We start from the raw sequence: 15,758 nt of genomic DNA, 5'->3' as shown, positions 1-15,758 counted from the left end.
GTAAGTACAATGAAATTAATCAAGAATTATTAGCTACTGACTGGTTTGCGCTTTTTAAATCATTAGATGTAGAAAACTGTGTCTTAAAATTTTATAATATAATTAATAATTTAATTTCTAAATTCATTCCTTATCGTAAGAACCATATTTCTAACTCAATGCCCATATGGCACAGTAATGCCTTAAAAAAAATGTTAAATGAGAAAAGAAAAGTACATAAAAAATGGAAACTATATGGTAATCCCCTTGACTATAGTAGTTACTCCCTATTAAGAAGAAGAGCTCGCAAACTAGAATTGGAATGTTATAACTGTTATATTGCATTTTCTGAAAAAAATATCAAGAAATATCCAAACTTTTTTTGGTCTTATATTAAATCTATTTTAGCTAATCAGGGTCTGCCACAAACTATGCAATATAAAGGATCGACGTCCTCAGATGGTAAAGAAATTTGTAACATGTTTAATGAACACTTTCAATCAGTCTTTGAAAAGCCTAAAGATCATCCACGCCACTATAATGACAATGAAATAAATCCCTCAGCAATAGTAGAAATTAGTATAGTCAGTTTAAGTATGGAAATGGTTCTAAAATATCTTCAATCAGTTAATACTAATAAAGGAGCCGGTCCAGATGGCATTCATCCATTATTTATACAAAATTGTGCTAGATCATTAGCACTTCCTATTTTCTTAATATATAAGCAGTCTATTGATGAAGGATGTATGCCGAACCTTTGGAAACAAGTGTATATAACCCCTGTACCGAAAGGTTCTGTTAGCATGGATATAGAAAAGTATAGGCCAATATCTAAATTATGTCAATTTGGAAAAATAGTAACGAACCAATTATCTGTAGCTGTCCGTCAACATATTTGCCCAAATCAACATGGATTCTTTAAAGGTAGAAGTGTTGATAGTAATCTTTTGGTGTTTAATGAATTTTTGTTAGATGCTATGGACAAGGGATACCAGGTGGATGCTGTGTATACCGATTTTGCCAAAGCATTTGACAAAATTTGTCATGATACTCTATTGATGAAGCTCTGGCAACTCGGTATACATGGTGATCTTTTTAGATGGATAAAGTCATACATCACTAAAAGGAGTCAGGCTGTTGTAACTAGTGGTTTCGTTTCTGATTTTAAATCAATAAGTTCTGGTGTTCCACAAGGATCGCATTTGGGCCCTCTATTATTTATTTTGTATATTAACAATATTTCTGAGATTCTAAAGAAATCTAACTCAATATTATATGCAGATGATACCAAAATATATAAAGTAATACGTACTATAGATGATTGCATTGCACTACAAAGTGATATAAATACTTTTGAAATTAATTGCACAAACATTAATTTATTTTTAAATACAGAAAAATGTCATATTATTACATTTACAAGAAAACGCAATCCAATATTTTACAATTATAATCTTCGTGGTAAAGAACTCACAAGAGTCACTGAAGTTAGGGATCTAGGCGTAATTTTAGACTCGAAACTCACATATGTTAATCATATTGATAAAATTGTAAATAAAGGATATAAACAACTTGCTTTCATTTTACGCACTGGAAAACCATTTAAGGATCCTTTAACTTATAAAATTTTATTTAATAGTTTTGTACGAAGCCACTTGGAATTTGCATGTGTAGTTTGGAAACCTATTTATCAAATTCACGTTGATCGTTTAGAAAGAATTCAAAAAAAGTTTATTAAGGCTCTAGAATTTAGAGCTGGTCATGATGAATTAATTAATTACCAATTATCATTAGACAAACATAAAATAGAATCTCTATCATACCGTCGTGACAAATTCGATATAACCATATTATATAAAATCATAAGTTATGTTATTGACGCCCCTGCGTTATTACAGAAGATTACATTTAGGATACCTCGTATGTGTGAACGCAACAGTAGAGAAAAACCTTTATTCTCAATTCCGATTAGTAGAACTTGTTTTACCCACAATAGTTTCATAAGACGTGCCTGTCGGCTTTATAATAACTCCTTTAACCATATTGATATATTTTGTAACTCCATAAATAAATTAAAAAGATACCTTAAAATCAAAAACAAAAGTAATAATTTTAAATAAGTAACATACTTTCCTATAAGATATTATAGTATCTATACATATTTTATATACTTTATAAAATTCACCTTCTTACACGTAAAAACTTTATGTATATAAATGCGCCATAACCTGTATATAACACAGGGAACTAAAGGTTAATATTAACTCACAGTTATTAAGATAGTTGTATGAAACTGTTTGTTCCTTATATAAATAAATAAAAAAAAAAAAATGTTCCATGAGTTATTACAAATTATAAAAAAAAAACTCTCAAGGAATCTGATAAAACTTTAAAAGTTATGCAAACTTAGTGAAATTTTACATAATAGATATTTATCTTTTCTCAAGACAAAGCAAAACTAAATTATCTTATAATTTCCATTAAGAATATATGAGAATATAAGAATATAAGAATAAGTATAGGGAAGACAAAGCCTGGAAAATGCGGTTCTATCAATGTTATATTCTTGCTCACGCAGTCTGATTCTCTCTTTTGAATAAAAAGTATAATATTATTAAAAAACCTTGGGAATAACCTCAAAAGGGAAGCTAAAATGTTTTAACTCAATATAGGATTTTAAAATCACTTATTGAATGGTCAATATCTACCACCTACATGCCTCAGACCTGATAAAAAAAAGAAACTGAGTGGAACTCTATTTTAAAGAAAATGAAATTGCCTTATATACAATAAAAATTTTTCATTAATATAATTTTAACAACCTTTACCACACAAACCTTTCTTAAGCTGAATTTAGTGCTCGACCGACGGTCAGCGCTGACGTCGGTTGATTATAGCTATAACTATGAAAACATAATATGATCACGCTCAGTCCAGCGATTTCATAATTTGCTGACAGCTGAGTACTAAACACAACATACTCAGCGCGTAGGGGCTACGCTCTACTTGCTACGCTCGACCTATGTCAGCGCTGACCTTTGGTCGAGCACTAAATGCAGCATTAACAATTCTTTATATTTGTGACAACATAGTTATTATCGTGCCATTGCATAAACAATATAATGTACACATTGCCATATATGCCTGATTTGCCACAGGAAAACAAAATACGATACAATTTAAACAATTTGTTAACCCTATTGTCTAATTCTCATTATTTGACATGTAATAATAATATATTATCTAATAAAATACAGATAATAGACATTAATAACATAATTAATTAATAAAAATGTAAGGTTTTGACATCTGATAGGTTACACCTATCTAATTTCTATAAAAGACAGATAGCAAAATCGCTATCATATTATTTATACTATAACACAGCCAACTATTTGGCAACCCCTGCTTCTTTGCAGAGCTTGAGCAGTTTAGTTGTTTATTTTCTTTGGAATATTTTCCAAAAAATTAAACAATAAGATAATAGGGGACTCCTCTAGCAGTGTAAAAACACAATGTAATATAACAAGTACCAGAATAAGTAATAATTGTAAAATTGCAAACCTGATGCACCAAAACATGCAAGGATTATTAGGTAAAGAACTTGAACTGGAGTTATTTATAGATCATAAAGATATACACATTTTATGTTTAACAGAGCACTGGCTCAGAAAATATGAGCTCATCTTTAACTTCAGTGGTCATCAGGTGGCAAGTGCGTTTAGCAGAGAAAAAGCTACACGTGGCGGCTCTCTTATTCTTGTAAGTAAATTATTTAAATTCAAAGAACGAGAAGATATTGTGGGCCTCTCTGTTGAACGTACAATTGAAATAGCCTGTGCAGAGCTCGAGCGCGCCATTGTTGTTAGTATGTACAGACCCCCAGATGCTGTATATGAATTATTTGAAAGTGTATTGGAGGAGGTTTTATTAAAATTATCTGAGTCTAAGAAGTATATCATGATATGTGGTGATTTTAATATTAATTTATTAGAAAAATCCTCAACCAGTATTAGATTCAGATCTTTATTCAAATCATATGATTTAACCAATATTTTCTTAGAGCCTACTAGAGTAACTGGCACCTCCAAAAGCTGTATTGATAACATATTTACCAATTATAAACCCATTTCTCAGGCAATAATTAACAAACTGAGTTCAGACCACTTTGGTCAGTTAGCCTCTTTTAATATTGAGGTCAATAAATGTACTAAAATTAAAAAGTTTACGTTTGTTCCTGTGAATAATAGGCGAATGGAGAAATATAGAGGCAATGTGTCAGTTATACTCTCAAATTTGGATTTATTCAAATATAATATTAATCCAAATGAAATGTATGATATGTTATTTAAAATAATTAAAACAGAGTTTGCTTTTATATTTACTTCTAAGACAGTTAAATCAGGTGGTCTCCTGTCATATAATGATTGGGCAACAGCTGGCATTCATAGGAGCAGACAAAGGCTATATGAACTGTATAGTGAGAGATCATTGTATAATCATGATGCATCTTTTCTCGAGTATGTTAAAAAATACTCTAAATTATTTAAAAGTGTTTGTTTTATTGCAAAGTCTATGCATATCAGACAAATAATTAAAAATGCACCAAATAAAATAAAGATGACTTGAAATGTTATTAACTGGGAATCTGGAAGATTGAAAGACCGCAACATTGAATATAATCTATCAATAAACAATACAATAATTCAATCTCAGCAGGAAGTTTCTACTGCTTTTGAGAACTTTTTTTCTGAGATTCCAGTTTCTATCACAAACACTCTTGTCTCCTCCACCAGTGTTGCTGAGTCACTTCTTCTGGAAAACGTTATAGGATGTCAACAAAGTTTCAATTTTATTTTTGTTAGCCCTGGAGAAATAATTAAAACTTTTAAATCTCTAGACATGAAAAAAACTGCTTCTATATGGGACATTTCTGTTAAAATAATAAGTTCAATAATTGATGTCATAGCACCGTATCTTGCAATAGTATTTAATAATTGTATTAATCGTGGCGTGTTTCCTGACCTTCTGAAACATAGTAAAATTACACCAATATTTAAGTCGGGATGCTCTTCTGACCCGAACAACTATCGTCCTGTGTCGGTTTTGCCGACGCTTAGTAAAATTTTTGAAAAAATAATTTTAAGCCAAATGCTTACTTACTTTAACTCTCATAAGTTACTTCATTTGAAACAATTTGGCTTTACTAGGGGACGTTCAACAACGGATGCAGGTGTTGAGCTGATCAAGAATATTTTTGATGCCTGGGAGGAATCGCAGAATGCACTTGGCATCTTCTGTGATTTATCTAAGGCTTTTGATTGTGTTCAACATTCAACGCTGGTCAGGAAGCTATACCACTATGGCATAAAAGGAACTGCGCTCGATCTTCTGACTTCCTATCTAAACAATAGAATTCAGAGAGTCGACGTGAATGGCAGGAGATCTCCTGGGACTCCTCTCAGTATGGGGGTACCACAAGGGTCTATTCTTGGACCGTTCCTCTTCCTTATCTATATAAATGATCTTCCTAATCTTATAGAGAAAAAACATAAGGTAGCATTGTTTGCGGACGACACTTCACTGATTTTCAAAGTGAAAAGAAACCAAGCAGTATGACGAAGTGAACGATATTTTATCTGACATCGTGTACTGGCTTAGCGCTAATACCCTATTGTTAAATAGCAAGAAAACTAAATTCATTAAATTTACCGTACCAAATGTCAAAAATGTAAATGCAAATGTTTTGTTAAATGGAGAGGTGATAGAACCGGTGGAATCTGCTATATTTCTTGGCATAACTCTAGATTCCCAATTACAATGGGGCCCCCATATTGAAGGATTGGCGAACAGACTTAGTTCTGCAGCATACGCGATTAAAAAAATTAGACAATTAACTGACATAGATACGGCGCGACTAGTATACTTTAGTTATTTCCATAGTATTATGTCCTATGGTATATTGCTATGGGGCAACGCTGCCGATATTAATACAATATTTGTGCTGCAGAAGAGGGCTATTCGCGCTATTTATAACCTAGGTCCTAGGGAATCATTGAGAGCAAAATTCAAAGAAATGAACATCTTGACTGTTGCTTCTCAATATATTCTTGATAATGTAATGTATGTTCATAGGCACATAAGTGAATTTGCCAGAAACTGTCATGTTAACCATAAAACCATAATGTTAACACCAGGAACAGACATAAACTGATGATGCCTACTACTCGGCTAAGTCGAGTTAGTAAGTCTTTTGTGGGGCGATGTATATGCTTTTACAACAAGATCCCAGAAAATGTTCAAAACAAAGGTGTTACGTTATTCAAAAGAATTGTTAAAAAACGTTTGTGTGGTAAAGGTTACTATAACATAAATGACTTTCTTAATGATACCACAGATTGGGAATGGAGCGACCGCCCTCAGGCTATTAAATAATAAGTTTAATTGTACAATGTTACTTTGTAAATGTTACTTTAATTGTAAAACATATTTTTGATGAAAAAAAAAAGCCCGCTGAGTTTTTTTGCGCCCATTCTTCTCAGGCCTGAGGCATTCACTTTGGAATGGGTGGTAGTTTTTTTGACTTTCAATAAGTGATTTCACATCCTATTTTGAATAAAAATATTTGAATTTGAATTTGAATATCATATTTATATCTGTCGTCGTATGTTTTAAATGGTTGTAATGTATGTACTCTATCGTAATTTAGAATCAAGATATAGCAGAGCCACTTACATCAATATCTTATATATTTAGTTTGTGGTAATTACCAATATATTTTTGGGGCTAAACCAGCACACAATGTCAGGTAGAACTTTGTTTACTTCATCGTATGTAACTTGATTTCTATTCACTTTGAAAATGTTAGAATTGTTTGATTCAAAAGTTATAAGAGTGCGAACTTTTAACTTGTTCCGGTGGTTAACTCACATTACTGCCGCTGCGTACAACCAGGAAAAGGCCAACAATTCTCGTATGAATCTTATAATTAGGCTTATTATGGTGCAAGAGAACGTGGTTGGCTGTATAAATTTACCTTCAAATAATCTGTAGAATCAATTAAACAGGGTGGTTTTTTGTGAAGTGCGGTCATGGCCCAGTCGGAAACTACGAGACCAGTTAAAGTCTCGTATTTTCCGACTTGGCTATCACAGCACTTCTCAAAAAAACATCCTTTAGATTATCAGTAGGATAACAGACATACTTCTTACGAGAATTTGGTAATGTCACTACTTCTTATAACAACTAATTATCCATGGACTTAGTGTCTGAAATAAATCATTTATTACTTAAAATATATACGAATGTGTAAGGGGAAGTCTTTGTAACCAGACAGGGAAGATAAGTCCATGATTTACCCTTGTTTATTTAACGCTTTGCCAGCTTTAAATATCCATTTAGAGATATTATTCGAGTAGGTTGTAAGAGGTTGATACACTTTACTTTGTAAGATGTACTTCGCGACATCAGACGTCTCTCGTCATCGTTCCGGTAGATTGATCATGTCCGGTTGTGTCTGCTGTCAACGTACTCCCGACGTATAAACCAAATGGCTTGCACATAACGATGTCCCTTCGCCATTAACATTTACGTATAATGCGTTTTGCTGGCTTTGAACTGTCACGCGAATATTTTACTTTTACTTTCTCTATATTTTCTTCAACTGATTCCAAAAAACCTTCCAAAATTAAAAAAAGTAAAACTTGTCTGAAACTCCTGCAAATAGGTTTCAAATCAATAATATGTATAATGTAATAATGTACCTGTTATAATAATAATATTGTTAAATTGGGCAATGATAAAAGTTTAGTTTACATTCCTGGATAATTAAGAATATATCATAGTTTCCTGCTCCCGTTCTTCTCTGATCTGAGGCAGTCTATTTTGAACGGGTGGGTGGTTACTGACGTTCAATATAGTGATTTTGAATCCTATTTTGAATAAAATATTTGAATTTAAATATGAATCTAATCTAAAAACATACTTTATATTTTGTATTCTGGTTTAATTAAATAACTGGGCGCAGCATAGAGTTCGTTATCGGTGAAATATCTACCTCGAAACCGAAGCCCACGAACGCTGGAGCGTTCGTGGGCTCCAGGTCTCCAAGGCCGATGCCATCTCATACACTGTATCTTCTGCATTTCCATAATATTCTGCTGGACGCCTTCAACATGCACTGCTATGCGGATGACAGTAATGGAGATGCCGATGATTATGACAATAAGGGACGAGACGAATAGGACGTTCAGCTGGTGGAAATTGAACGCCCTGCCCATTGTTTATAATTAAAACAAAACTTAAACTTCTAGATTTATATTAACAAGATTATTAGGTATAGATTAAATATAATGCTAAACAAGGACGTCTCTCATTACGGCCGGGCGATGGCGGTCTCTCTCGCGTATGTCGGCGCAGGTTCTAAAAACTGGTCGCTTCCCCTCTCCCCCGCCGTCTCCTCCTCTCAGCTGTTACAGGCGTTAACATCCTCCGGGCCTTGAAAGTACTGCTTTCAATAGGATTGAATGTGGCCCAGTACAGCGTCCGAGTACCTAGTTTGTTTTAACATCATCTTTGGCAGGAATTACACACATCTTGTGGATAGCTCTTTTTATTGTGCCCTTTGTAGTAAGGACATCTGCGACTCTGCTTACTCCATCCGATCCAGGGTATAATTTAGCGATGCGTGCTAGACGCCATTGAAGTGGAGGAATATTATCTTCTTTAAGTAATACTAAGTCTCCAATCTGAAGCTCCTTTGTCTTAGTTCTCCACTTAGTTCGCTGTTGAAGCTCTGCTATAAACTCCCGGCGCCACCTCTGCCAAAAGTGTTGCCTTAATTGCTCAATGAGCTGGAACCGGTTGGGGTGCTTTGCCGTGATAGGAAGCGTAGGCACCGCGCTCATAGGTCTTCCAATTAAGAAATGCCCAGGGGTTAATGGAGTAGGATCTGTAGGATCAGCAGAAAGAGGGGTTAAAGGGCGAGAATTCAATATCGCTTCAATCTGTGTGAACAGCGTCGCTAGTTCCTCAAAAGTGAGAGAAGCATTGCCAGCGACACGACGCAAATGATGCTTTGCTGACTTCACGCCAGCCTCCCAAATACCTCCAAAATGTGGAGAATAAGCGGGACTAAATATGAATCTAAATCCTTCATTAGAGGCAAAATTGGTTAAATGCTCACGACTAGATTTAAGTAATCTACTTATCTCATTGTTTGCACCCTTAAAATTGCTGCCATTATCACAAAATATTGAATATGGTTTGCCTCTTCTAGAAACGAACCTTCGCAATGACAAAATGAATGACTCCGTGCTTAAGTCACTAACTACTTCCAGGTGAAGTGCTTTTGATGCTAAACATATAAATAAACACAAATAACATTTAGAAATGCGGTTGCCCTTTCCTTTTCGACTGGAAATCATAAATGGTCCGGCAAAATCCACCCCACACGAATAGAATGGAAACGAAGAGTAGGTTCTTTCAGCAGGTAAGTTGCCCATTATAGGTTGCAATGTTTGTCCACGCAAACGAAAACAAATCATGCACTGCTTCGTCGTACTACGTGCCAGATGTCGACCACCGATGGGCCAGAAACTCTCTCTTATAGAGGCAAGTAGATGCTGAGGACCGGCATGAAACAACTTTTCGTGTTCGTTTTTAAATAGTAATTTAGTGAAATGATGCTTTGAATCCAAAATCAACGGGTGTTTTTTATCGTATTCAAATTCAGAGTTTTGAATACGACCCCCAATTCTTAGCAAGCCGTGTGAGTCGATAAAGCAATTTAGTGTTATTAATTTAGACTTACGATTGAGAGCTTTATTATTTGAAATTAATTTTATCTCTTCATTGAAACATTCCTGTTGACTACATTTAATTAATAATTGTAAAGATTGATTCAATTCATTAGCATCTAAAGGACCAATTATTTTATTATTTTTATTTTTACAATTTGATAAAAAACGTAATACGTAGCCATAAATCCTCTTCATTCTGTTAAGGTTAGAATATTTGTCAAATTTTAGAGCATCGTTAGCTGAGACGTGGCATTTAATTATGTCTTTTACCTCGGGTAAGTGTATAGGAATGTGAGTATGAGCGGTTTTCGGCCAGTAGGATTCATCATTCCGTAGGAACGACGGCCCTTCCCACCAGAGGGCAGAAGCTTCGAGCTGACTGGGACTTACGCTGCGAGACGCCAGGTCTGCCGGGTTTTTATCTGTGGGTACATGCCGAAATATAAATCCGCTGGTAAGTTTATTAATTTCATTTACCCGATTACACACAAATACCTTGAGATCCTTAGTTTGGGTCTTCAACCAAGCTAAAACAATTGTTGAATCCGTCCATAGATATTTTTGGCTAAAGTTACCCCGCCATGACTGTAAAACCTTAAAGCATAAGCGAGACCCTAACAGAGCACCACATAATTCCAGCCGAGGAATGGTGGTAGAGTGTAGAGGAGCAACTCTTGCCTTTGCGCATAGCAGCCTAACCGTGATACTTCTGTCCTGATTTTGAGAACGTACGTACACACAAGCCGCGTAGGCTTGTTGGGAGGCATCTACAAAACAATGCAGCTCTAGAGATCTCGGGTTTTCAGACAGAACCCGTCGCGGGATCTTAATGTTTGACAGGTGTAAAAATTCTTTTAAAAGACTTGACCAATTTTTGCAAAAGTTCAAAGGAACGGGATCATCCCAATCTAACTTGGAAGACCACAATTCCTGTAAAATAATTTTTGCTATAATAACACAAGGACATAGCAACCCTAATGGATCAAAAACCTTACATGTCGTGGATATGACAGTTCTTTTGGTGATCTGAGGGGATGGAGTCAGATCTGTTGAAAATTGTAATTGATCCGCTGTAGGTGACCAATTCAGACCCAAGACACTGGAATCTTTATAAAAATCCATGGGTTTTCCCGAATCAGTTTCAGTTCCTTATAGGTAAACACGCTGAGTCAAGAACTTCGACAACATTTTTGTAAATGTGTTGCAGGCGCTCTACGGTATCTGCGCCTGTATTAAGATCATCAGCGTAGAAATCGCTTTTGATTATACGAGCAATAGATTCATCGTCACATTCATTAGCTAATTGTAGGAGACACCGAGAACTGAGAAAGGGCGCAGACGCAGTACCATAGGTTACTGTATTTAGACGCAAAATATCAATAGGCTGATTACAATCTTCACGCCACAAAATGAGCTGAAGATGACGCTGCGACGGTGTGATTTCGGTTTGCCTGAACATTTTCTCGATGTCGCCTGTTAGAACATATTTATGCTCACGAAAACGAAGCAATATAGATATTAGGTCACTTTGCACAACTGGGCCGACCATAAGAATATCATTGAGTGATTTCCCTGTATGAGTTTTAGACGAAGCGTTGAACACCACCCTTAATTTAGTGGTTTCAGATTTCTCGCGGATTACAGCATGATGTGGCATAAAGTATCCAAACTCTGGTCGATTGATTTTAGTTAGATGTCCTAAATCAGCATATTCATTGATAAATTCTTTATACTTTTCCTTTAAACTTGGTTGTTTAATAAATTTTCTTTCTAGGCTTTCCAAGCATTTTTTAGCAATATAATAGGAATCACCGAGTGCTTTCTCTGGTCCTTCCTTTAAAGGCATGTGAACAGAAAATCTGCCATTTGGCAGACGACAAACATTCTTTTTAAAATCATCTTCACAAAGCTGCTCTTCAACAGAATATGTTTTTGTTTGTGGTAAGTCATCAATGTTCCAAAATCTTTCTAATGAATCCTTTATTTCCTGAGAAAAATTGCAATGAACTTTACATGAGATTGACTGACTTGTTGCTAAGGGACCACCTACAAGCCATCCGAGCTTAGACTCTTGAAGCACCGGTTTATTCGAACCGAGTTTAATTATATTCGATCCGACTATCTCCCAATATACATCCGCACCCAACAGTATGTCTATATCAGCCGGTGAGAAATATTTAGGGTCAGCTAATTGAATATTGTTAGGTATATTTATTAATTCAGTGTTAATCACTGAGTTTGGTAAAATACCAGTTATTTGTGGCACTACCAAACATTTGACATTTATCTCAAAAGACATAACTCTTGATTTAACTTTGATTTCACATTTTTTATAAATCCTACAGCCCACATTATTAATTCCATAAACGTTAACCGAACTAGAATCATCAATAGACAACCCTAGATTTTTCTTTAAATTTTCGGTAACGAATGAAGACTGACTGCCCATATCTAGAAGAGCGCGAGCTTGATAAATATTGTCGTTTACAATTAATTCTACTACAGCTGTACACAGTAACACTTGGCCGGCTGATGAAGACAGCGTAAGAGACACGGGTAGGGAAGACGAAGTCGTGGGTTGAAGTTCTGCATACGACAGGGTTGGTTTATGTATTAGTGTATTATGTTTCTTTTTGCATGTGAGACACAGTCCTTTGAGCTGGCATTGATATGCGTTGTGACCACTGCGCAGACAATTTTTACATAATTTTAATTTAGTAACTTCATTGTAACGATCATCGATACTCATATTTTTAAACTTAGAGCATGCATGTAAAGGATGTTCATCGTTACACACAATACAACCTCTTTTGTTATCCTTTTTATCATGTGACACTACAAAACTTCTAGACTGAGTGATAGACTTTGGTTTATCTATCACCTTCTCAGACCGGTTAGTACTATAGGAAGTTTCCAGCACGTCAGCACGACTACGCAGGAATGAAAAAAATTCACTCAACGAAGGTAACTCGTTTAGATTACCCTTGTACTCCTCCCATTTTCTACTCGTGTGTATGTCCAATTTTACGGACACCATGTATATTATAAGGGCATCCCATTGATCAATAGGCTGGCCAAGCGATTCAAGAGCACGTAAATGCTTAGACACATGATCGATAACAAACCGCAACGCTTTAAATGATTCCGTTCGCAATGGTTCAATACTGAACAACGCCTTTAAATGATTGTTCATTAAAATATTTTTGTTTCCAAATCTTTCAGTTAAGAGATCCCATGCAATCTTATAATTTTTAGCACTAAATTCTATCGACTTTATGACAACAGATGCGCTCCCTTCTAAACATGAACGCAAGTAATGAAATTTATTTATCGGCGGAATCCCTTCATTGCTATGTATAACCGATTCAAATGTGTCCCTGAATTCCATCCAAAACAAATAATTTCCATCAAAAGTCGGTAACTTTATTGTAGGTAGCTTAATAGAATTAGTCGAAAAGGAATGGCAACTACTAAAATCAGACCCCTGGTTCCCTAACCTTTGATTTTCATTTGGGCGTTTATCTAAAAGATCCTGACAAGTAGATATCAAACTTAAAAATTGATTCTCAATCATATCTCTTTCTTTTATTTGTTCCTCTGTATCAGTATGTAATAAATCAATTTTATCTTGTATAACTTCATAATCATTAAGTAATGTCTGACATTTGTTTAATTTTAATTCTATTTCTTTATATTTTACTAAAGATATTTCTTTTAAACTTTGTAAGGTAAATAGGTAAGTCGAAAAATTTGTTAATCTTCCTTTAATTATTCCTCTTTGTTTTATTAAATTAGATAAATCAACCTTTCCTTGACTATCGGCTTTAGATTCAGTCATTTTGTGGTACAAATTATCATAAATATTTCAAATATAAATAGACAATGTACGAATTTATTAAGGAATTCTAAGCGCAAACCATGTAAATAAAGTAGAACGATTAATGCAGCGCACTCAAACCTGACGAGTACAAGGAGATAAACAGATCACTTCAAATCCAGTCGCCGCTACGCCGCTCCGACGGTTAGATGCTCCGTGATGTATTGTTGTGCCGGAGTCTAAAGTCCAACGGCAACGGGTATTCGCACACAGCGCCTTACAGCACAGCGGATTATACAGAAACACCAAACAACTCGATCTTTCGAACGCTGGAATAAGTTGACAAAACGTTTTATATTGTGTTGAACAAATTTATTTTTAAAAGGGTTAATTATGACCTTGTTATGCAAGAAACTAGCTATAAATGTAAGCTATATACGGAACAAATTAGGCAAAATGAAATGATTTGCTAAATAAAGAGAAATAAAGAAATAGAGTGATGTATAAGAAGCGTAGCAAATAAGCCGCTAACTGGCAGCGATACAGTAAATTAATTTATAAGAAAACTGGCAGAATTATTAAAATCAAATACAATATAGGCAATAGGTAGATAGCTGATATGATGCTTATCGTTTGCATGCAATTTAAAGCTTTAACATTTATAGCCTCAATGTAAGCTTGATTAGATATATAAATTATTAAATATCTAACGCTTGAGTACTATTTAAAATCGCTAAATTAAATGAATAACATAACGGCTACTGCACACAAACTAAATGCGATATATGAGTGGAACAAAGGAATGCTTTGGAACAGCTTTAAGTATGGAACAGGCTTACTTTCCTCGGATTAGACCTCTGGATCTCCACTGGTTCATCAGGCTCCAATAGCAGTAATCTCAAATTATCCAAAATCAAACGTAGATCTAATTCTCATCGATGTTCCAAGTTCCAACGTCTTGTTCGTCGTGTCAATCACGTGGCACTTTTTAAGTCGCCGGCAGCGTAATGCTTATTAAAAGAATATTATCTTTTAGAGTACTCCGTCCTGTCACGGTCGCCACTTTTTGTTTATAATTAAAACAAAACTTAAACTTCTAGATTTATATTAACAAGATTATTAGGTATAGATTAAATATAATGCTAAACAAGGACGTCTCTCATTACGGCCGGGCGATGGCGGTCTCTCTCGCGTATGTCGGCGCAGGTTCTAAAAACTGGTCGCTTCCCCTCTCCCCCGCCGTCTCCTCCTCTCAGCTGTTACAGGCGTTAACACCCATTACAATGACATAAGATGTTATGTCTTATTTGCCCAGTAACTTCACTAACTACGGCGCCCTTCGTAATGTTTACACATTACTGTTTCACGGCAGAAATAGGCGCCATTATGGTGCCTATATTCTAGCCGGCATAATGTGCAAAGGAGCCTCTCACTGGTAAATATTGTACTAGCTGACCCAACAGACGTTGTTCTGTTCATAAAAGAAAAATTAATAAATTTTGTAGTTTCCGTTCTTAGCTCACCTCAACTCCACGAAAGAAATATTTCAAATTTAAAGTCTCTGGGCTTTATGGTTCCGGAGATATCGTGATAAGGCTTTAATAAATAAAGAAATTTCTCATGTTGCAAATCTCATAAAGTACATAATATTAGGCAAAACAGTCTTTTAGAACGTACTGGATTGTGTGAATATTTCAAGAAAGCAGGCAAAGATTTAAATATAAATCTTATCTTTAAATGTAAGCTTCCAATGCGAGCGGATGTTCATAATCCTTCGTCTTCCTACAAGGGTATTCCTACATGATTCATTAATTTTACGGATGTTCAGTCAGCTGGATGGTTCTATATTATGTGGGCCTTAATATATACTGATGTTGAGTTATATTTTCGTAACAGAGTGTTGTCAAGATGTAGAGCTGTAAAACAAATGACAACACATGAATGAACAGAGATCGGGGAACGCGTTATTTTGTGTCTCATTAACTCCAGCTCCGTTAACTACAGACCGTGTTATGATGTGAGATGCTATGGACATACAATATTACTATGTAGACTACAAGATTTTCTGCTTCGAAGACTCTGTGACCTACAAGTGATCACCATATTGAAGTTATACTTATTTAGGCGCGTTATGAATAAATGATGAGAGTGAAATTTTAATA

General features: G+C 35.1%; 1 protein-coding gene across 1 annotated transcript; it reads right to left on the bottom strand.

Annotated features, from left to right (window-relative positions):
- Nucleotides 1–8,279: 8,279 nt before the first annotated feature.
- LOC126974942 (uncharacterized) lies at nt 8,280–14,864 on the bottom strand. The gene is made up of 3 exons (XM_050822696.1): nt 14,436–14,864; nt 13,738–13,925; nt 8,280–10,201 (listed from the first exon to the last, which is right to left on the bottom strand). Exon 3 carries the CDS (start codon nt 9,972–9,974, stop codon nt 8,532–8,534), a length of 1,443 nt encoding a protein of 480 aa, XP_050678653.1. The 5' UTR covers nt 9,975–10,201; nt 13,738–13,925; nt 14,436–14,864; the 3' UTR covers nt 8,280–8,531.
- Nucleotides 14,865–15,758: the final 894 nt, after the last annotated feature.

Source organism: Leptidea sinapis, chromosome 34 (assembly GCF_905404315.1).
Source record: "Leptidea sinapis chromosome 34, ilLepSina1.1, whole genome shotgun sequence".
NCBI lineage: Eukaryota > Metazoa > Arthropoda > Insecta > Lepidoptera > Pieridae > Leptidea > Leptidea sinapis.
This window is presented reverse-complemented; position numbering and strand designations above follow the sequence as displayed.